Source organism: Alternaria rosae (genome assembly GCF_020736505.1).
Source record: "Alternaria rosae strain MPI-PUGE-AT-0040 chromosome Unknown BKA58scaffold_4, whole genome shotgun sequence".
Lineage (NCBI taxonomy): Eukaryota > Fungi > Ascomycota > Dothideomycetes > Pleosporales > Pleosporaceae > Alternaria > Alternaria rosae.
The window spans coordinates 394,762-417,353 of NW_025763573.1; the positions used below are offsets into that span (position 1 = coordinate 394,762).

The window sequence follows — 22,592 nt, forward strand, 5'->3', positions numbered from 1 at the left end:
GATTTCTGGAGGAAGCCCGCAGTCACGTGAAGCGTGTGGACGTCATGGCGTCTGATTGGTCGGAGGCATTCCGCACAGCATCGCGACGCCTGCACGCGATTTGTGGCAGCACGCATTTCCGCACAACAATCCACTAGGGACGATTTATTAACTTTACTGGGGTTCTTCGAGTCGACAGTACCGCGCAGATGAGGCCTTGAAAAGCGACTGCAGGTGTGCAAAGTCCTACGCCAAAAAGTTTCGATCTCACCAGCTAACCATCGTCACCAGCGTTCACACCCCTCCGTCCCCCTCAGGCTCGCCACAGCATTATGCTAAGCGCATACGTATGTCGACAATGTCGGACACGCCTGTCCCAGCGCATCGCCCCCGTCCGGAGCTCTCAATGGCAACCTAGGGCCACGATCGTTTCGCTGGCCGGCCGAAAGCCAAACGTTGTCGCCGAATTGCCAAAAGAAGATGCATCTACGCCAAGTAGAGATGAGGAAGATGACGCACAGGAAACCAATCGCAACGGGCCAAATATACGATATTCGGGCGCACGCGACGGGCAATCACCCCGCAGCCAACAACCACTTGGCCGATACTCCAGACTCATCTATGACGAGACGAATCAGGGCTCAACGAATGCTGGTGGTGAAGAGCGACCTGCATTCATCGATGCAGTACAGAACGGGTCGTCTGGAATTGGCACAGCTTTTGCTGATCCAGTGCTTGACGCTCTCCGCGACGGCAAGATCAATGGAGCCTGGAAGGCGTTTGAGAGGATCTATACTGCAAGCGACTGCAAAGCCTTGACGGAGCCAACAGATCGCGATGCGCAGTTGTTGAGTGAAGACCGAGTATTTGCGCGTCTCCTCAGAGCCGTCTCGAGTACCTTTTGCGCAGCCAGCCCGGGATTGAAAGTCACGCCAACTGCGGTGCTTCTCAAATATGAGCAGCTTGGCATTGCTCGGAAGGAGTACTGGGTCAGACCAACGATAGGTTATTTAACGTATGAAATCATACGTGCTGTGAACTCCCCATCCGGATCGGCAAGAGACATCCCTTCACTAGTCACAGAGCTACTGTCTGTATGGCGACTCTTCTTCCAATGCATGGGGCCGGGAAGTGGTACAATAGAGTCTGTCAGTACTGAATGGCACTTACCACCTGTCGACACAATTCCGGATATGCTTGATCAGAGACAGTTTAACATGCGCTTGCAAAGCTACATTCCTAACTATGTCGCCAGTCCTGCCTTAGCTTTTTGTGCTGTTTATTTCTACGGTGTTTCGGACGCACTGGACCCAAAGACACAAAAGGAAGCTGCTCCCTTTCTAGCCTTTCTTAGACAGCTACTCGCCGGCTCGCGGGTAGACGCAGTATTGAAACACACAGAAACCCCGGACTTTAACAGACTACCAGAAGATGTTCAGGTCACGATTATGGAGGAAATCAATGACGCTCCACGAAAAGCCCTAGTAGCTCTTGGAAAAGCCGGCGAGACCTTTGGTCCAGATAACACAGGCGACGAGTACTCCAACTTGGAAGCATTCTATATGACCAGAATAGCGCGTGCTGTGTCAAGCAAAAGTTCGGCAGCCGCGCTGGACGGCATTTGGCGTGAAATTGAGAAAACATACGCCACGCAGGACAAGACTGTCGCTATACCCCCCGCGATATACAACGCTTTTCTTTCTGGCTACATGACTGTTCTCAATCCACAGCGCTCCGTCGAGGTCTGGAATCACATGATCGCTCACAAGGTCGAGCCAAATATGCACTCCTGGGTTGCACTTTTGGAAGGTTGCGCAAAGGCAAGGGATCTCGATGGCCTCAACGCAATGTGGCAGCGCATGCTAAGAACTGGTCTAGAGCCAAGCAACTATGCTTGGACGGCCCGTATCAACGGCTTGATGTCCCTGAAACAGGTCAACGAAGCCTTTGTCGCTCTGGACGATATGGGCAAACGCTGGGTTGCAGCTGAGCACGCTCTCGTCAACTCTCAGAAGCAGACCAAAGGACAAAAGGGTCCCAAGAAGGTCCAATCTTCCAGCAAAGCAGTGAATCCATGCACAAAGCCTTCTATCGAGGTTATCAACGGCGCCATATCCGCCATCGTACAAAATCGTAGCGAGAAGATGTACCACCAGAAAAAAGTAGAGTTAGTACAGAAACTGCTCACCTGGTCGAGGAACTTCCAAATCAAGCCCGACGCCATCACATACAACTCTCTCGTGCAGCTTTATCTGAGAGCAGGCGACAGGAGCACCGCCTTCAAGATTCTGGCACAGATGGAAAAGGACGGACTGGAAGGCGACGCGGCTACACACACCATGCTTATCAGTGCCGCCTTTGACAACCAAGTCTTCGACAACCTATCCGAGGCTCAACAAACCGAGCGCATACTGAAGATCCTCAATGACCTAGAAGCCAACGGCCTCAAGATGAACGATTACATCTACGCCACAGCCATCGACCGTCTACTCAAGAAATACGCCAATTTCGACGCCATGCGTGCCGTAATGGAACACATGACATCGAGGAAATTCGTCCCCAGTGTACACGTCTACACATCGCTCATAACACATTACTTCCAATCTGACCCGCCCAACATCGCTGGAGTCGACGACATAGTCCTCCGCCTCTTCAGCGCCCCCCGTATGCCCAGCGACCGCGTCCTCTTCGACCGCTTGCTAGAAGGCTACGCTTCCTTCGGCGAGGTCGGCAAGATGATGAGCGTGCTAACGCGCATGAGCAAGAAACAGAACCTACCCGGCTGGGGCGCAATGGCCGCCGTTGTACGTGCACTGGCGCAAGATGGGGATTACGAGCGCGCGCGCGCGATTGTAAGGGACGTTGCGCGTGGTGAAGGTGTAGCTCGGGGAGGTATCATGGGTGATCGCAAGGGAGAGGCTTATTTCGTGCGTACAATTCGGGAGCTGGGATTGGATGGAGAGGTGAATGGGGAGGTGATGGGAGGTGATGGGAGGGGTGTGGGTGGCTTGGAGGGAGATATGATGGGCCAGCAGCAGCAGCAGTCCACTACGCCATTCGAACAGGCTGGGGGTGCGCAGTATGGTCAGCAACAGCCGCAGTATCAGCAGCCGCCTGTGATGGAGTATAGTCACGATGGCACGGCTGCGGGACTTGAGCGTGAGCCTGGTAGTGTGGATGAGGAGGATGTTCATGATTTTCTTAGGGATGAGCCTGAGCAGAGTGGAAAGAGGATATAGAAAGCCTTGAATGCTATGTATAATGTATGTATAATGTATGTATAATGATGTGGCTATCAACCTTTGCCCAGAAATAAGCTCGTATTCTTTTTCTCGAGGTTGTAAGGGCCCGACATCAAGATGATCCACACATAGCAGGAGCTACAGCTCGCTATACTATACCGCTACATCGTTGAATTGACTCCAATCACTCGCCACTCATGGCGTCAGTTGGCGACTGTCTTCGACCTATCGAGAATCCAAGCTAATCGAACTCCCGGTCCTCGCCTGATCCAAGAGCGCGATTAGGTTTACAAGGGAAGCTTTGTTAGTCCCATGGCTGATGGCAATCATGAACAGTATGTAGTAGCGCCTTATGCGAAACACTTGACTTCATATCCTCACGACGCTCGCCTCCAGCCCAGCCCTACTCCAGCATCGTCTTTCCCTGAAACACACAAAGTGCATCAAGCTCACCCAAGACCAGCGATCATGGGGAAACCAAGTGAGGCTTGCCGTGCCGAGGGCCACTTTGACAGCACACCACACCGTGCAAGAGCATCGACCGCCCGTTCAGAGACGACACGAGACGCGCGTCGCGTCAAAGGCGTCTCGAAGCACTTTCGCATCTAGTAGGGAGTACCAGAGCCTCTAGTGATGGGAATGTGATGTGGCATGACTGGTTTTCGGGGTTAAAGACTGTGAAACAGCAGTCTGCGAGGTCTGTGGCTCTATGGGTAAGAGTTCAGCCAGATGATGGGTCAGGGTCTGAGGGTTCTGGACACTAGACCCCTTTTACGGTTTGAGGCGGGCCGATTAGCGGTCGCCAATGTCTTTCCGTGCTTTATGCGTAAGGGTCGCCCTGAGAGACGGACTGCGACGGAAGTGAGCTGTTGTGGATAATGGCACGATGGTTTGTTTGACTCTGACGCTGGTGCGCAGCGGCCGGGGCGGACGTGCGGCTTGCGGTTCGCGGGCTATAGGGAATAGAACGTGCGACTAGATTGCTGCAGCCTCTGAATTGTGACATTAAGTGATTAGGAGGTTCTGGATGCAAGAAAGGGTGCCTCTGTGTACGCGGCCTTTGGAGAGGGGTACAGAGAGAGCCAAAGATAGTACACAGAGATGTGTTGGCAGGGACGATCTTTCAAGTCTGCAGTTGGATGCTTCTGAAGTTCGATGGCTGTAGTAAGTCTGTGGTGAGTGTATAAGGCCGGCCAAGTGGCTGTCAGCCTGCCAATGCTACGCATGACAAAGACATGTAGGCATGGCCTTGTTCTAGAGACCGGTGTAAGCCCGCGTGTAGCAACACCACCAAGTCTTCAGCTGCATCACTTGCAATTGTGTCTCCCAATTTGAGGTTGAAAATTTCCTCTGCGTGCTGATGACGCGTCCCATGGTCAGCCTTGCTCCAGTGCGAAGAATGTGCAATTGCTGGAGAAGGCGCAGTCAACATTCCCACGAGGTCCCAATGAGGTTGGCCGATAATCGGTATCGTGTGAACTGACGCTATGCTGCACCCGCGATGCGGATCTGATAGGTAGGGCTTATCCTCATCTTAACATGGGTTGCTGGCTACGCTGAAAGGATGAGCTGGTTTTCATTGGGCGGCAGGACCCGCGCGGGCATGAAGCAGTGACAGCTGTGACGTCTTAAGCCGTTGTTGACTCAAGACGAGTGTTTCAAGATTCGAAGGTATCATGGCCAGTGGAATCGGGGAAGCTGGTCGGGTCAAGTCACTCCATGGCACTGGGACGGAGATTGCCGGACTAAAGACCGACTCCGCTCAGAGGACGGGGCCATGTAGATCAGAATTTACGGCTGGCGCTGACAGACTTGACAGGTCAGCTCGCAGAGCTGGCACAATGCGGCAGATGTGGATGTGGACTTGGAGCTGCACTGGGCGCGGCAGGTTGTCCGGAGAGGCGTTCATGCTGACCGTCGGCGTAGACGCCAGATGGCCTTGATGGCTGGTGTTGCTGCGGAATGTGAGCAAGTGCTGCGCCAGACGTACGTATACGACGGCTTTGTCATGTGCAGGCGTTGCATAGTAAGATGCTGAGGTCTAGAGTTGGCATCTAGACTCAGGCTCGTTTGCACTTGCTGTGCTCGTTGGCATGCAACCGAAATGGGCGCCCGCGCCACCAAGCCGGTAGATTGTGGCTCAATGGCTGCACGGCATGGAAGTTATTCGCGCAGGACAGCGAAAAGGCGTGAGTGGACGAATAGCAGCGGGGTTCGCAAGCGTGCCCAGAAAGGTGCAGTATGACAGCACAGCCTCAGTGGTGGTGCAGCAGGGCAGGCGGTGATTCGCCTGTCCAGCTTTCGGGCTCGGCGAGTATGCGCCGACGGTGCATCAAGTGCGTATGCCTAGCTGCACGAGAGTATCCGGAGACTCACCAGCTGTGTGCCACGGCCTTGGATGCTGCTGAAGGACTCGGGTTGGTTGTGTAGTTGATGGAAATAACAGCCGTGACGTCAGAGGCTGGCCCCGTGGAAGCAACGCGGAGGGGCAAAGAGATCCAAGAATTAGCATTATGCTGATATTGTGTTTAGTGTACTAAGAATGGTGAAGCCGATGAGATGTCCCGGCGCTCAGGAGAGGAAGAGCCGGAGTTTGCTGGGCAGAGGGCAGTGATCGGCGGGCGAGCGAGCCAACCGGGTTGGGCCTGCTTCCTTCTATTTCGAGAAGGGGGACTCCGCCTCAGTCTGAAACGGCAAGGGCGAGGGCCCCAGCAAAGAAGCCGCCGTCGCCCATCCTCACCCTCGCTCTGCTTCTCTTCCACCATCTTCTCATCCGATAATTGCACTCTGCATCACCATTAACGACACAAACTTCTACCACCAAAACACTCGCTCCATCACCGCAACAAACGTGCTCGCAGGAGGCGCGGATCCCACGGCACAGCCACACTTCCGGCAGAACCGGCCCAGCGTCGAGCTGACGACGACTTTCCAGCAGGCTAACCGCTCCTGTCACCCACCCAAGTGCCCGCAACACAACACCCCAAGACTGCCGCTTGCCTGCCTAAGGACCGCTCAAACACGATCAGCGACTCCCCAGCAGTCGAATAAACAATAGCGACATGGCTACCGCAGTCCAGCCTGCCATGACCATGGCCCCCTTCAACGGCCACCCGAACCAATGCGTCGACCCCAATGAGTTCTTCGACTTTGGCCAGATGCCCTCGCCCACGCAGCCTGCCACTCTGAAGCGGGAGTCCAGTGCGACATCGACTATGGCCAGTCCCACCAGCACAAACATTGACGACGACCTCCAGACGCCCGCAAAGCCCAGCCACGAGTACGAGCGCTTCAAGCAGCAAACCGGCCTGCCCTCTGGCTCCCTTCCCGGCCTTAACGCCGGCTACAACACCGGCTTCCCCATGTTCTCGTCCACTGGCTTGGACGAGATGGCCATGATGGGCGGCGACTCTATGATGGACGGCGCCTGGAACAACGGCCTGCCCATGGACGTTGGCATGAACATGGGCGTCGACTACCGTCAGAACAGCTTCGTCTTCAACGAGGCTTCGCAGGACGACTTCGTCGACCCAAGCGCCATCACACAAGAGGAGGTTACCAACGTCAGGGTCTGGCCCGGTATGCATCAACAGCAGGCTGCCATGGCCAAGGCGCAGGCGCAGGCCCAGCAGCAGCGCGCACAACAGTTGGCCCACCAGAAGCAACAGCAGGCCCTCCAGCAACAGCAACAACAACAGCAGCAGCAGCAAGCCCAACAACAGCAACAGAATCGCATGGCCTCCACCAGCTCGGCCAGCCGCAAGACCTCAAGCCCGCTCAGCGACGCCCACACCGAAGAGATGATCACCCGTGTCGTCGCACAGATCCGGGCCGACAGCCAGAACGCGTCTGCCAACATGGCCAACGACAACCAAGGCCTCCTCCCCCACATTATCCGTGCTAAGAAGGACGAAGAGGACATGGACGAGGACGAGAGGCTGCTTGCGTCCGAGGAGGGCAAGAAGCTCAGCTCCAAGGAGCGCCGCCAGCTCCGTAACAAGGTCTCAGCTCGCGCTTTCCGCTCGAGAAGGAAGGGTAAGCTACATCGGCACCACTACACTTGCAACATCGACTAACACTACCAGAATACATTGGTCAGCTCGAAGGCGAGGTTGCCATGAAGGTCAACGAGGCCAACGAACTACGCTCCCAGAACCGCCTTCTCATGGAGGAGAACGCCCGCTCGCGCGCTTTCATCGAGCGTCTGCTCCGCCACCAGGCCTTTACTCCCTTCCTCGAGGAGCTCTCTCGTGATGAGTCACTCCAAGCCAAGGCCCCCATGACCTCCATGCCATCAACCGCAGCACCCGTCGCCGCTGCTCCTGCCCCCACTCAGTTCCAACAACAGCAGTTCAACGGCATGTCGCAGGCCGAGAACACCCACGTTGGTATGACCATGGTCCCCGAGCCCCAACTCGACTTTGCTATGCTCAACCTGAACACCAACAATGGCAACAACTGGGGTGCTAACAACGGCTTCAACTTCCAGCAACCAGTTGCTTTCGCCGTCACTGAGCTGCCTGAGGGCCCCACCAACCCCCTCGACATCGAGGCCATGTCTGGCAAGGGATACAGCGCTATCCTGAACGCCGAGGACGACTCGACTGTCGAGGAGGTCAAGGCCGACTACCCCGTGATTGAGCGCCCCGTCCAGTCTGAGCCCACCGCTCCCGCCGTCGTCGACGAGACCGAAGAGGTAGATGCTGAGTATGACCTGTACTACTCCTCGTCCGCCCCTTCCACCACTGCCGCCGCACCGCTTGAGGACCACGAGACGCTCTTCACCAATCCCGAGAAGGCTTTCGCACACTACTCGCTAGTCATCTCAGACGAAGCGAACGAGACACTTCTAGCAGAGCGTCTGGCGAAAAGGATTGCTGCCATGAGCCCCGCCATGCAAAGATTAGCCGACATCACATCGTCGTTTGACTTATAGCCAATGACTCTACAATTTGTCCCTTCTGATCTTCTTTTCGCGAACACTGCAGCGACTTCGTTTTTCATAGACTGTCCTACATGATTGTACGATTCCCTTTGTTTGATCATATATATCCAAGTCGGCTCTTCCGACGTGCGACTTGGGTTTCAGCCGCAATCAGCGAGTAGGCCTTCTCCTGCTTTCCTTTGTCTTTCGGTACTGCGCGATAGTTCTCATGCGTACCTTGATCCTGTTCTGAATGGCGTTCCATGGCAATAGGTTTTCTTGTAGATATATTCTGACCCCAAGGTCTGTTGGGGCGATGAAGCAGTCGAAACTGGGGTCACGTGGAGGCGGATGTGGGATTGAATATAGTGATGAAGTTACTACTTGTCCAACATGCTTGACTGTGATGTTCTCTTCTCATCTACCAGCGACAGTATCACCGTATGTTCCATCCGTCCATCCGCCCGGTCCTAATCCTTCTTACCCCCCACATCGCCTCTGCCCTACACTCTTTACCCAGATTAACCACCCGAACCCTCCGCCCTTCCACGTACTCGTATCTGCATCCTTCCCCAATCCAATGCACATCCCCTGCACCTTTACCCTGCATACCGATATCGCATCCCGACAACCGTTTTTAATATGTCTTCAACGTCACATTCCGCGTTCCACATTCCTCATTGTAACGAGCCCCTCCAACACAACTTGACAACCTACCTAAAGCGTTCTAAAACACGGGGATTCATGCGCCGGGTACTATCATTGACTGCCGATAGGTATACTGGGTAGATTGCTATAGGGGGGCACCCTGGGGGTATAATGAAGATAGTATGAGTGGATGGTAGGGATCAGTATGTGGAGGGTGGCAGAGGAGGGTGGTATATGAGGGAGAGGAGGTGGGGGTATGTTGTTGCGAGGATGGATGGGGAGGGTAGGCAATGTAAACTTCTGCAGAAGAAGGATATCTAAACAGAGACAGGCGACAAAGGATGTATGTTCGTTGAAGATGATGAAATGAAATATATTGCGGACTTTAGTCCTACAGCTGCATAGACAAGACCTAAAACTCCTGTTACCCTAGTACATACATAAATCTGAACGGTACACCCTTCTCTCTTCTCTCTTCCGCGTTCTTCAGAAACATGTTACTTCCTCTCCATGTCCACTAGAGTCATACCCCCGCTCAAAGCATTCCTTGCTCGTGCATGTTGGTCTTGCCAGCGGGTTCGCGCGCCGTCGACGGCTGCGCCTTCTTTTGCTGCGACGATTGTGGTGTAGGTTATGCCGAATGCTGAAGTGATTCATTAGTTTCATGCCGGATATGATTGAGAGAGAGACAGAGATGGTAGACTTACCTAAGAAGGCAGCGAAGGAGGGAAGGTAGGATCTTGGTACTGCTGGCATCTTGGTTGGTTGGTCCTATATGCTAGGAGTTGTTGGATTGTCGATTTGTTATGTGGGCGTCTTTGCTGATCGGTAAGATGGGAAAGATTCTTGGCTACTTTTGTGCAAGAGGCTTATAGTGTATGTGTGATATGAGACGTTGAAGGTAGATAGAGTTGTATAGCTGAAGATGGATGTGACTGGATGCAGATGATGAACACCAACGAAAGAAACCCATTTACCTTATATTCATCACGATTCCTTGAAGCAATAATCGCGATTGCGGTGCCTGCCGATGATTACAATCCTCTCCTCACACAGCTGGTTGCGTGATCCAACGATACCAGCATCGAGGCATGCACCTCGTGCCAACATGCAAGAACTCCAACCTAGCTCCCAGAATCGCGAGACACGACAGACGGTCTACAAAACCATTGGTCGATATCCCCGAATATACGATCACATCGTCTGATACGCTTCTGCGATTCACGACCAAAGAGTTTCGGTGGCGAGACACAGGCAGCAAGGACACCGTGTTCGGGCGTTGCCGGGATGCGTGTGGGGTGACCGTTGGCGAGGGTCGTACGATAGTGTAGCGACCGCTCAGCCGGGTTTGTGCGCACGGTGGGTACGTAAGCCTGCTTTAGTTAGCTGCGCTTTACGATTTTGGGGTTCCTGTTTATAGTGATGGGGTCTTTATTGCTTGTAAGTGGATTCCACGGTGGAGGGAGAACGAGGGTGGTGGAACAGTGCCATCGAGGCAATGACGAATTTGGTCACTTTGGATGTTGAAGCATCAATGCGCTACATTCTCAAGCCTTCGATTTGATATAGCCCGAGATATCTGATTGCTAAAGGCGGTATTCGGATGTCTTGCGAGGCCATTACCAATGCTTTGGCAGAAGCGTTTCTCACAGCCTCCTTTTAACTACACGCACCAAAAGAGGACAGGTATTTATGAAAGGCTTTCTGAATTTCCAATCCTTACTTGTGTGTCGATTTCAAGAGACCTGAAAGAGGTTTCCCTACTGAAACGTCCTTGGTGGGCGGCTCATTACACTGTAATCCGGTAGCGGTGCCTCAACCATTTGTAACTTTAGTCCAGCCACCCCTTCTCCTGTGTCATGATCTCCTGCGAAGTCATGTAGCTGCTACATCCGCTCCAACTTTCCGAAATGCTTGCCTTCCTCCCAGTTGCGTTGCCACTCGCTCTCCGTCATGCACTCACCGACCTGACAAGTCCACATCTTCCCTATCCAGAACTCCTTCGGGAACGCTTCATTATCGAACAGTCGCTCCCTGATCAGTAATTTCTTGCTTGTTTCTGTCTTCGGCTTAGGCCGGATTGTAATATCAATGGGACTGCCTTCAGAAATGAGCAACTGATTGTTGTTCATCTCTCCAAGCCAGCGGTAGAATATCTGAACAGCTTCTTTCATCGACTGTAGATTTCCAGGACGTAGAAGCTCATCATCAAGCTCAACGGTGAACTCGACTTTGAGCTTTGGGCCACTGGGCATTGCGTTGTGAAGAAGAAGGACTTCGCGCAGATTCGGAGTTTGGAGGCCGACCTGGCCGCTGGAATGGTAGCGCTCGACGCGTGAGACAGGATCATCGACGGTGACAAATGCTGGTGTACAAACCATCAGAAGATTCATAGTGGGGATACACATTTCTTCCCAATTCGTACAAATACGAAGTGGCTCGCTATCCAACTTTGAAGCCAGCATGCTAGAGACTTCGTGATATATCTGTCGGCAGGTAGTGAGCAGTCCCATGCATGGGATGCGCTTTGTGGCAACGCTAATGCGCGGGATGGCTCGCCCACGTATCGTTTGTACTGTATAGCAACGCGTTTCGGCAAGGAAAAGGTCGTAGATCTCGAGGTGGATGTCCTTGGAGAGGTCAAGGAACCGGAATCCTTCGGTGTCCGTCATCGCTGGCTAGAAGATAGTCGCTCGTCAGTTTAGTGAACCGGACGCACATACTTGACAACACCTACTTGTATCTTGGAGTTGGTCGGATAAGAGTTGCGCAAAGTCGGTCAGTCTCCTGGACAGTCGTTGTGTGCAAAGCAGGATTAAACTCTGAAGCAGTTGATAGTATTGACAGTGAGAAGTAGCTAAAGCTCAAAGAGTGTTGTATGAATATGTACCAATTATAGACTAGTAAAACGTCAAAGCTCTGGAGGCGGAGCGGCAACTCAAGGCAGTTACACCTCAGCGAGGGAAAGAACTCATGGATATTGCAAGAGGGTGTGGCTACTTGTGTAAAATTTAGATTAATTAAAGAAATATTGATAAACTAATCGGACATTTGTCTGCCTTGCAGAGAGCTGCAGATGTACAACATTCCTCCTAACCAAGATGACTCCTCCACCAATACGCATGCGCGTCCTTCGTTTCTTTCCGCCATCCTCAGAGACAGCGACGCTCTAGCCAATAGCACATGCCCGCGAGTTCAGAACTCGAGCGAGCACATGCATCAGGCGTGCATCCAGCTGTCTCTTCCACCATAGTCTTCGATTCCGCCGCCTATGCGTGAAGCCGGAGTCCTAGGGCTGAGCAATGTTGAACCAACCAGACAGCGCTTGCGGGCCGACCCAGTTGGGCCGACGCAGGTGCTGTCTGATCTGCTTCGAGTCCGTGCCCAGATGTTGTCCCACGCCCCCGGCTGGCTACCAGAGTCATCGTTGGTTTGGTCGTTAATTCGTGTCGTGTTCGTCGTAAAAAACATGTATCGTCCGTTGAAATGGATGCCCATGCGCAGGAGTAGAGATGTGCAAAGAACCAGCACTCTAATCATCACGGATCTTCGTAATCGTAGAAACCATCAAAAAGATCCGTAACCACCTTGAGCATCGGCTCCATCAAGGTCCTCTCATCCTCCGGTAGTCCACCAAAGATGCGCAGTCGTTGAGTCTCTAACTCTTGCTCCTGCTCCTGTTGTAGTCGAAGCCGGGTTTGCCATGCGGTGTAAGTTTGCTGCCAGTGGTTCGCACTGGCACTCGCATTCGGATAGCTTTGAGGGTGGAAACAGGAGCTGGTTGCGGAGAGAGTTGAAGAGGTAGTGCTGACCGACTCGCTTCGAGTGTGGTTGATGGCTTGCGGAGGTGAATTGTCGTGGTTGTTGTTGCGGTTCCGAGGACGGCTTCTAGTTCGTTTTCTGTTGTGACGTTTGCCCATGTCGTCTATTTCAAGTTCTTGTGGATGTGTGAATAAGTAATAATAGGGTTGAGGAGAGATGGAGAGTGGTGGGGCGAAAAGCCGCAAAGGCGGCTGATAGTCTCAGGAGAGTCAAGCATAGGAGCAAGATACCTACCCAGCCTTATATACATGGGATGACATTGAATCACGTATGCAGGTACAAGCTAAGTCAAGGATGTCAGTAGGCTGCAGAGTGACTCAGAGCCGCACGATGGTGTGACGGGGAGAAGGAAGATGCTAGATCACAGCCTAGATGACAGCGAATGCAGGCCCACTATTGCACCCGTGCCCGCGCATGATTGGTCCCAGGGCATCGCCGAAATTCGGGACCTGCAGGAGTCATCCTCGCGCTGGGCATGCACAACTCATGTCTCCACAGAGTCTTCACCTCTCTTTGCTCCAACTCATCGCAATTTCCTTGTTTCACCTTCTTTTGCTTCTTCGACTCACAACTCTGACGACATCCATACGGAGAAAGAGCGCGCGCGCGTGATGTGCACAACCGTGGCGGTGCGCTACTCTGCCTTCTCTTACTACCACGGGACTCTTGCAAACTGGGGCTATGCATCAGTCACCGCGAACACCGGGGACAAATGACTACAGACAAGCGCATGCAGGACTTGTACCTGTTGAACGACCGACATGTGCCTGGCCATGCGACAGCCCAGGATCGCGGAGGGCGGATGGAAAACCTCGACCGCGCTCTGACCGCCATGGGGTCGAGGGCGACGGGATGCGCTGCGTGGGGATGCCACATCACGTTGCCGACCGCCATGTCGACTAGACGGTGAACGTGAACCCGGAAGTTATACTATGTGTTAACATGGGATGAAGTTTTTGATGAGAAAGACATTCGCACAGGCTTCCCAGGTCATTACTCGCGTCATCTGCCACACTAGCCACACGGGTGACCAGTAATCGATCGCGATCGCACCTCTCACTATCTGTCTGGCCACCCGACCTGCGACCATGTTCGCAGCAAACTTGGAAGAGCAGCTCCAAAGATTTGTCGCCTAGTCGCTGCCTACACCCGCGAACGAAAGATCATGCTAATGCTAGCCAAGTCAAGCGAGTCAGACGCGTGCCTGCGCAAGGCTACAGGCACGTCGCGCAAACACATGCTCAGGAAGGCTGAACCATCCAGGCCTCCATGAGACGACCTTACTAATCCTGTATCGACGTCAACGACATCTTCTGCCTGAGGCACTCGTCACACCATGGGAGTCGGTGCTTTCCCAACATGTTTTGCCGACATCTTACTTCCGGCTCTCCACCATGTGCACCCCGGCCCCAAGTCAGACTAGCACATCAATGTCCACCACTCGAAACACACGAAAAAGCTGCGGAAACGCGTAAGCTCGACCATTTCCTGTTCTAAACAGCGTCATCTGTGTCACTTTCAGACGTGAATCATCGATTTGGGCTGTTCGGCTCGTGTCGTGGGTGATGTTGTAAGATCAGCAGTCGCAGGTAAGAATAGATCAAGTAGCCAATATTTCTTTCTATCGATTTGAAAGACCTTCAAATCGATCTTGCGTTGCTGTTTGTCATTTCACATCTTCACTATGACTTTTAGCACACGAGCGACGCTCCTTAGCTTAGGTATGGAGCCAACCCGGAAACCTGAGGACTCAATTGACTAGATGACAGTAGCTACCGCAGTATCTGCGCAGTATGGCCCCGGTGGTCAATACGGTCCAGGCGGATTTGGAGGAGGTAGTGACAGCGGCGACAACGATTTCGGCTCATCGTTCGGTGGCGGCCGTGGCGGCTTCTCATCAGAATCACGACATAAGATCATCGTAGCCCATGGTGTCCTCGCAGCCCTGGCCTTTGTCTTATTCTTCCCAGTTGGATCGATTCTCATACGACTAGGATCGTTTCGCGGTGTTTGGATCGTCCATGGCATATTCCAACTCTTTGCGTATGTTGTGTACATCGCAGCATTCGGTCTCGGGGTGTGGATGATCAACAACATCCCAGTCAACATGCTCGACAATTACCACCCGATTATCGGCATCATCGTGTTTGTTCTGCTTTTCTTTCAACCCATACTTGGCTTCATCCACCACCTCAAGTTCAAGAAACACAGCCGCCGAACTATCTGGTCGTACGGTCACCTCTGGCTGGGACGCATTTTGATCACGCTGGGCATGATCAACGGTGGTCTCGGCCTGCTGCTTGCATCGGATGCACCCGCATTTACCGGATTCGCTCCCAGTCAAGGCCAGATCATCGCGTATGGAGTTATTGCCGGGATCATGTGGTTGCTTTGGGCTTCCGCCTCGATCTATGGAGAGAGGAAGCGAACGATCTCAAGTCGAGCGGCAAAGAACCAGGAGGTTGATGCTGGGTCACCAGCGCGCCCCTATGACGATGGCAAGGAATGCTACGCGTACGGTGGTTCCAATTCCTGTTCTAATCCATACATTGCTAACGTAATAACAGGCAACGAACTTATGCTTGAAAGTACCGATACGTCCTCAGAGTCGTTTACAATAGCGTGCTACAACACCAAAACATTCATTTCGTGATCCATTCGATACCGTTCCGTGCAACTCACCTGACCTTGTGTGCCCGTTAAGTTTTTGTCTTCCTACTCGCTTCTTTTGTCAACAATCTTCCAACAGTCACAAGCAGAACACCTTATCTTCTGGTTATTCGGAAGGCTCTTCCTTTTCCGTCTTTTTGCATCTGTTGATAAGTAAAGCGATTCCGATATTCAAGATGATGAACCCAACCTGCGAACAAAGAAGTGCGTTAGTAAGATTGTTCGATGTGTGCAAAGTGTTTCCTCCACTGCCGCAGAAGAGAAAGACTTACCGGCAGGGAAAAGAACCACGATAGCCCTACTGCTACTACAAAGTTCCCCTCATCATCTTGATCTTTCTCTTACAGCGTATACGCCAAGATACAGCCTGCAACGTATGTCGTTCCGGTGAAATGATGAATGGCCGATCGAACGGAATGCGACATATCCTCAGGAAGCTTATCGCGTGTAATCATGCACCCCGTAAACAAGAAACAGGTTGCCATCTGTTCACATGAATTAGTAAAGACTTGTTCATACAGGGTTTGGGGTAGCTAGATGAGAAACGGGCATACAGAAGCGACTTACCGGTACGAAAACGGCCCACATTAGCATAACCCCCGCAATATCGCGAGGATCGACCAGAAATAGTGCTACAGCAGCTACGATAAGGTATATTATAAGCACAACGATTGCCGATGGTGACCGAATGAGCGAGCGCCGGCGGGGCTTTTGAACCGGTTCGCGCCGTGTGGGTAGCACTGTGCAGAACTGGCTCTTCGTGTAAGATGGAAGAGATGAGAAGGACGCGGACTCGAGATCGCCTTCTTTGTCATAACCGCTTCCTAAGTTGCTGCCGTAGTTGGGGTGCATGTTGCGTGATGAATATGGTGGTAGCATCGTGTGAGGGCGAGTTATTGGTGATTGATGCAATGCGGCTGGTAGAAAAGCTTCGAATTTTTTTGGGGGAACAATGAAACAAACAGATATGCATTGCCGGATCTCACCGTGAAATCTACTACAAAGTCACAACGCACGGGTTGATACGCATATGCCGAGAGAAGACGTGTCACTCATTCGGCATTCTAGATAAGTACCATGGTACCATCCGCAACGTCCTCGTCAAACCGGTTCAGGGACAAAGAAACGACCACAAGCAGCCAAGACCCTTCCTATCAAAGAGTAACGATGTGATAAGCAATCTATCATATGGCTAAGCACATCGATATCTGGATATCGGTGGTTTTCACAATGTATCTACCTTCACCTCGCACCTCGCACCACTGCGCATGCCCCCACACCGTCTCCACACCATCTCACACATAAGCAGTCCGCTATGGAGGAAATAGCCACGGACTCAGAGCTAGTGCTGCAACGAACCCGAACACCACGCCAACCATACATCAAATGGAATCCAACCCCATACTGGATTGCCACCGGCGTCGTGATAGCCTACGCTTGCAATGCAGTCATGGCCATCGGCGGACTAGACATCCACGATCTCAATGTGATTTACATAACTACTGTGTTCATTCCCGTACGTTGAACACACTACATACCATCTCCACCTCACCTACTAAGAAACCGCCTTACTAATCTACCTACCATAGTCAAGCATCCTCCTCCACACCCTCATGCTCTTCCTGTGGCACCGGCCCCGGGCACGGCACCGCTTCGCGCCCCTAACGCGTGGACTGATGAGCTGTACGACGGTGAATATATGGGCTGCCGGGTGTGTGGGCGCGTTTTATACCGTGGATACGGCGATGTGGATTGCGGGGTGGTGGTTTGTTGGTATACCGGTATGCCTCTGGAGTTGTTAGATCGGAGTGTAGGCAATGGAAGGACGAGAGCTAACTTTGTGGATAGGGCGCGCTTTTGATTGGGAATAGGGCGGTTGTTGATGGGATGGAGTGGTGGATACGGCGACAGGGGAGGCGGAGGGAACCTGTGTTTGGGAGATGATAGGGTGGGGAGTGGGAAATGCTGGTGTGAAGGTAGCGCTGCCGTCGCTGAGGTTTGTGTCGTAATTTCGAGACGGAACCATGCGAGACGGAAGCTTTACTGTCTTTCCAAACTGGATGTGATAATTTCGACGTCAACAAAACGCAGTGGTATACAATTCTTATGATGCTACATATTTCATCCAAACCCTAACACATTTCCCCCCAAAATACTCAAAACAGCCGCCCAAACACGTACATATGTCGTAACCTCCAAGTATCCAAGAAATCCCATAGCAAAGCCGACGCTCATCCCCCAAACGCCAAACCACACTCCTCTCTAGCCCAGACATCTTGAATCCGATCTTGCCAGACCCCACATCAATACCTTTAGAACCAATAACTCTCCCCCGCAGCGCTAACCTCGAACTGACACCCCAAGCCCTTCCCTTGCTCTTGCAGCGCTTCCTCCCCTTCCCTCAGCTCTCTCAAGATCTGTCCCCCAACCAAGGGCCCATCCATGAAGGAGTCCTTGACGTGAATGATAACGACCTTTACGCCTTTGAGCGGAGAGTCGAATGCCGCAGATAGCATGGCGCGGTTGTGCTCAGCGGAGACAGATGACAGACTGAAAGCCGCTGGTGCTGAAGGATGAGATGGAGGTGGCCCGGGGGTGCCATTTTGTTGATCCTGTGGCTGATCCTGTTGCCGCTGAAGAGACTGATGATGCTGCAGTGGCGGCGGAAAAGGAACAGGTGTGTTCGTTCCCGTATCACCCCTCGAAAGCGGGAAGTCGCTCATAACTTCATCGTCCGTCTGCGAGTGGTTTGTCGTTGAAATGGGAGAATCTATCCCTTTGCCTACTCCACCTAGATAGCCGCCCATCTTTGCTTTCCTTCCGTTCTCGACGGACGTCAGGCTTTCGAGCTGCAGGTTGTTGCTTGCACTGGCGCGCTTCCGCTTCTTTTTCTTCTGTGAGCGAAGCTCTTCTTTGCCGCGCTCGTGCTGCTTTTTGCTGTCTTTTACCATGGCTGCGAGGGAGCTGAGTTCTTCGAGTAGATGGCGAGGTGCTAGGTGTCCGAAAAGTACGGCGTCGGCTTGCGCGTTTGTGTACGAGACTTCTATGAAGATGCCCTTGAGAGTACCGGCGGCGATTTTCGGAGCTGCTTCGGTCCATATCTGATGTGTACGTGGGGAGAGAGAGAGTGAGTCTGGTTCAACGTCGCCGAAGATGAGGATCTCGCGTTTTGGAGTTGTGAGGGTAGACTCGGCGCGAATGAAGTAGGCGGTTGAGTCGATCACACAGTGATCCTGGGATGGTGGTTGATGGGGTTGAGGAACTGTGACGCCGCTGGCTCGTCGGCCGGCTTCTGTGCTTCCGCTGAAACCTGGAGTGCCGGGTGCGCTTTGTGTAGTCATGGAGAAGCTTTGTGAACGACCTTCAAGTCCGTCTGATTGGCCATAGGATTGAGAAGGGTTTGCATTTTGTCGATCTGAGGTCTCCAGTAGGTTGGCGTTCGATCCGCGATGTACATGGCCAGGTCCCTGCATGCAGTGGCCGTGGCTTACTTTGAAGCCTTTTACTCCTAGGCCGTCACACACTTCGATGTACCCTCTTGAGCTTCCTTCGCCAAGAGCAATGTTCCCGCCTTCTGCAAGCCGTTGGAACGTTACTAGTCCTACGCCTCCATCCTCGTCCGTAAGGTTAGGCCAGATGATGTTGTTGAAGATGTGATTTTTGATCGCGTTAACGGTGAATGGTAGTGCTGCTAACCGCTTGGGTCGAGATGTGTTGTGGAAAGCTGCTGTGTTGATGACGAAGCCTGAGACATGGTCGAGATGTGGATGGGTGATGAGATAAGTCGAAATGTGCTCTCTCACAACATGTAGCGCATTTGCCCTAGCACTTTGATGTGGGAAGGGTAACCCCGCAAATGCACCATTTTTCAGCGTAGTGATAGTGACGGGTACATCCTGCTCAGAGTCTGGCGTCTCAGGCCCAGAATCCTCGTCGGAAAGCGAGACATGTCCAGTGCCTGGCGATGGCGACTCAATATGCGCATCACTACTATTCCCATTCCCATTACCGTTCTGTGAGACCGGTAATGCCGGTTCTGGATCAGAGACAAGCGGGAAATCCTGACCAAGTATGCGGGTAATCGACGCAAGGTGGGAGCCTGCATCCACAGCTATGACGGAGTTCTTGGCCCAGTTTGTTGCTGTTGATCGAACGAGGAAGCCTGTAACATTGTCTTCGCTTGGTCCACCTCCAGAGCCCTGTTCGTGTTAGCCTTTATTGCAAGATGGCGCATCTGCTTGTCGACCTGCACGACATGCGACATCCCATGCATGCCCCTAGCCACATCGACAAACACAACTAGCACGGAAAGACCTACTAGACAAATGACCTGGATCGCAGGTTCTCCCGAATTTCCAGATGATCTCCTCACCACCCTTCCGCTATCTTCTTTCATTCCCTTGGTGTTCCTCTTGTCTTCCTCTTCCAATTCAACCGATGGATCTTCTTAGTCTCTCTTTCCCAAAGTTGGTATTCAGATGCGCAGGCGCAGTTTGATCTTGCTTGCTCTTTGTCCCAACACCCACTTTTTCTTTCCTTACAAGCTTCTGTTTGCGTCAAGATTCAACAAGGAGATTCTCCTCCTTCGCACCTTCCACCTTTAAGGCCAGAAAACTTTTTTGTGCTCAATCCTTGCGTTGCGTTTCTGTAGCGCAAAGTCAGATCACCAGTTTGTTCTGTTACCGTTACAGGTTACACTTGCGTGAACCGATGGCTGCCGTTCCGTCGTCCAGAGCACGATCCACCAACTGATAACGCAGGAAGCCGGAATTATGTGCGCAATGATTGCGCAGTTCGTGTCGCGCTAATCCTGGTGTTCCGATTCCAACGCTTCCTCCGTTGCGCAAAAAAAGATACCGATTGTCGCAAAGCAATGAGCGAATGACGACAAAACGCCCGCGCTCAGCTCAGGCGTGCCTTGTGATGATGGCTGTGTTTGGCCGTGCGCGCGAATGTCACCGTGATAGTTCCGTCGCGGGACCGCAATCTCGGCTCGGTTCAGTTGTAAAAGTCGACAAGATGGAGATTGAGGTGAGGACTCGAGGATCAAAGACATGCATGTGCCTCATGCGCTTGCCCACGCCGCCGTTCTTTCCAGCCTTCGTTGGACGGCTTCGGCGGTTGGCTAGGGCTATTTCCTTGTCTCTTGTAACCAATGACAGGCTCGGCTCGACAAGCCACGACTTTGTTGGCCCCACCCCAGTTCGAGCCCAGATCTGGGGTCGAGAACACCTGACAGCTGCTAGGCAACGTAGTGGCAGGGAAGACAAACTCTTCGTTATCTGTTGAGTGCGCGATAAACAACGCAGTCGCATAGAAACGCTTGAGACCCATCACATGCACGTCACGCGAGCAGCAAAGCAGAAGGACAACAGACGTCACAGCATCGGGACAATATTGTGTGTTGGGTATCATGAACTTCTTGTGCAGCATTTTGAGCCTCTAACGGCTATGGCAGTATCGCTGATCCACCAGGGCTGCCCAGCGTGATCTCATGAATCCTCATCCGTCATCCTATCCATACCCATGCCAGTTCGTTAATCGTCCGCATCATAAACCAAAGCAAACACTTCAAAAAGAAGGCGAAGTGTTTACTTGAACACCTTTCCGTCGGCCCACTCGTAGGACTTTCCGTTGACGGTGATGGGCTTGTCCCACGACCACTGGTCGTTGACGAACTCCTTGTCCTCCTCCTTGGTGGGGTCGAGCTTGGTGAACTCGTAGCTCTCGACATCAGGAGCGACATCGAAGGCGGGGAGAGCATCCTGGCCACGGACGATGAACGCACCAGTGACGATGGAGTTGTTGGTCTCTCCGTATACGGAGCAGCAGCCGAAGAGGTACTTGCGGCTTGCCTCGAGACGGGTGAAGAAACCACCTAAAGAAATTAGCAACCAGACTACTCAGAATACAGGTGATTTGACTTACCGATCAGGTTGGCGGTCATGAAGGTGAGGGTCAACTCATCGTTGTACTTGTAGTCAACCTTGTAGATGGAGTACTCCTCGAAGTTGGCGTTCTCCCAGAACCAGGGGAGGGCAACCTCACGGGTCTCCTCGTTGGAGTACTTGCGCTTCCAGTCGTCAAGGACGAATGTGGCCTTGGGCAGAGCCTCGAGAGGGTGCTTGGGCTTAGGGGCAGCTGGTGCCTCCTCTTCCTCCTCAGCCTCCTCCTTCTTGGGCTTAGGGGCGGCCTTGGGCTGCTCCTTCTTCTTCTCACCACCCTCCTTCTTAGGTGCGACGTTCTTCAACGCCTCGGAGATGAACTCGAGCTTGGGGGCGACAGCGGAGTAGCTGGACTGGTTGTAGACGGTCTCGTACCAACGGGTAGTGTTGGGGTTGGAGTCGCGCCATTGCTTGTCGAAGAAGTATTGGAAGCCGCGGGCAAGGATGCTAGCAGCGAAGATATCGGCAAGAGTCAGGCGCTCACCGACGAGGTAGGTGTGTGTAAGGAGGTGCTCCTCAATGACGTGGACGGCCTTGAGGGCGGCCTTCTGGGACTCGTCGACGCTCTTCTTGTTGTAAGGGTCGCGGCCGAGGATGGGGCGGAACCAGCCACCGAGGGGAGAGAGGACCTCAGTGTTGGCAAAGGACATCCATCGCAGGATGGTGGCGTAGTCCTGCTTGGTCTTGCCGAGAAGGCTGGTCTTCTCGTTTTGCGAGGCAACTGGAATCCGTCAGCTCTGAGTCACCACCAAAACTTGGACAGACGGAGTAGATGAGGTAAAGGCAAATCAGAATAGTAGGTTTTCAACAATAGTTTTCAGACAGGGATAACTGAATGATAACATTCGACATCATATTATGCAGGGAGGAGCGAACAGGCGGGGTAGCACTTACGGTAGACAGCGATGGCGATGCACTCGGAGAGGACAAAGCCGTCAGCGCCCTCGAAGGTAGGGACCTTGCCGAGCTTGTTGAGCTTCAGGTAGTCCTCAGAGACACCCTTGGCTGGCTCAGTGTCGACGAACTCGATGTCGAGACCATTCTCCTTCGCGACGGCCAGGAGGGAGGTGGTACGCGGGTTACCCTGTTGGATTGCTGTTAGGACTCATTGCGTTGCAGTTTCGCGTGCCTGTGTGCGACGACGTACCGAGTAGCTGTAGAGCTTTCCGAAAGACATGATTGTAGAGTTCGTGGTTGAGCTTAACAATCAGTGTGTGGAAAACAGGAGTTGTGAAGAAAAAAGGCTGGTTGGGTTGAGGGAGGCGGGGCTGTAGGAAATCTGCGTGCACAGTCCACCGTAATTTCAGTCTAGCCGCTAAGCCTTTGCAGTGGCTCGTGCATCCATCGTCGTCAGTCGTGGCA

General features: G+C 52.9%; 8 protein-coding genes across 8 annotated transcripts; 4 read left to right on the forward strand and 4 right to left on the reverse strand.

Annotated features, from left to right (window-relative positions):
- Positions 1-94: 94 nt before the first annotated feature.
- On the forward strand, positions 95-3,218 carry BKA58DRAFT_468072 (uncharacterized protein; the record flags this gene model as incomplete). The annotated part of the gene is made up of 2 exons (XM_046175090.1): positions 95-213; positions 271-3,218. The coding sequence occupies exon 2, from the start codon at positions 312-314 to the stop codon at positions 3,216-3,218; it is 2,907 nt and encodes a 968-aa protein (XP_046025839.1). The 5' UTR covers positions 95-213; positions 271-311.
- Positions 3,219-6,283: 3,065 nt separating this feature from the next.
- BKA58DRAFT_455791 (uncharacterized protein) lies at positions 6,284-8,157 on the forward strand (the record flags this gene model as incomplete). Its single annotated transcript, XM_046174570.1, has 2 exons — positions 6,284-7,256; positions 7,307-8,157. 2 exons carry the CDS (start codon positions 6,284-6,286, stop codon positions 8,155-8,157), a joined length of 1,824 nt encoding a protein of 607 aa, XP_046025840.1.
- Positions 8,158-9,290: 1,133 nt separating this feature from the next.
- BKA58DRAFT_438375 (uncharacterized protein) lies at positions 9,291-9,549 on the reverse strand (the record flags this gene model as incomplete). Its single annotated transcript, XM_046173582.1, has 2 exons — positions 9,291-9,436; positions 9,501-9,549. 2 exons carry the CDS (start codon positions 9,547-9,549, stop codon positions 9,291-9,293), a joined length of 195 nt encoding a protein of 64 aa, XP_046025841.1.
- A 1,091-nt stretch (positions 9,550-10,640) lies between these two features.
- Positions 10,641-11,694, reverse strand: BKA58DRAFT_141663 (uncharacterized protein). Its single transcript, XM_046164609.1, has 2 exons — positions 11,531-11,694; positions 10,641-11,471 (listed from the first exon to the last, which is right to left on the reverse strand). Exon 2 carries the CDS (start codon positions 11,463-11,465, stop codon positions 10,680-10,682), a length of 786 nt encoding a protein of 261 aa, XP_046025842.1. The 5' UTR covers positions 11,466-11,471; positions 11,531-11,694; the 3' UTR covers positions 10,641-10,679.
- A 495-nt stretch (positions 11,695-12,189) lies between these two features.
- On the reverse strand, positions 12,190-12,841 carry BKA58DRAFT_141996 (uncharacterized protein). Its single transcript, XM_046164610.1, has one exon. The coding sequence runs from the start codon at positions 12,711-12,713 to the stop codon at positions 12,333-12,335; it is 381 nt and encodes a 126-aa protein (XP_046025843.1). The 5' UTR covers positions 12,714-12,841; the 3' UTR covers positions 12,190-12,332.
- A 1,458-nt stretch (positions 12,842-14,299) lies between these two features.
- Positions 14,300-15,201, forward strand: BKA58DRAFT_400519 (uncharacterized protein; the record flags this gene model as incomplete). Its single annotated transcript, XM_046171598.1, has 3 exons — positions 14,300-14,336; positions 14,388-15,129; positions 15,183-15,201. 3 exons carry the CDS (start codon positions 14,300-14,302, stop codon positions 15,199-15,201), a joined length of 798 nt encoding a protein of 265 aa, XP_046025844.1.
- A 1,259-nt stretch (positions 15,202-16,460) lies between these two features.
- BKA58DRAFT_381676 (uncharacterized protein) lies at positions 16,461-17,336 on the forward strand. The gene is made up of 3 exons (XM_046170029.1): positions 16,461-16,801; positions 16,875-17,066; positions 17,134-17,336. The coding sequence occupies exons 1-3, from the start codon at positions 16,601-16,603 to the stop codon at positions 17,227-17,229; spliced, it is 489 nt and encodes a 162-aa protein (XP_046025845.1). The 5' UTR covers positions 16,461-16,600; the 3' UTR covers positions 17,230-17,336.
- Positions 17,337-17,354: 18 nt separating this feature from the next.
- On the reverse strand, positions 17,355-22,543 carry BKA58DRAFT_468078 (uncharacterized protein). The gene is made up of 5 exons (XM_046175091.1): positions 22,378-22,543; positions 22,125-22,314; positions 21,214-21,951; positions 20,889-21,163; positions 17,355-19,484 (listed from the first exon to the last, which is right to left on the reverse strand). Exons 1-5 carry the CDS (start codon positions 22,405-22,407, stop codon positions 17,598-17,600), a joined length of 3,120 nt encoding a protein of 1,039 aa, XP_046025846.1. The 5' UTR covers positions 22,408-22,543; the 3' UTR covers positions 17,355-17,597.
- Between the last annotated feature and the right edge of the window lie 49 nt (positions 22,544-22,592).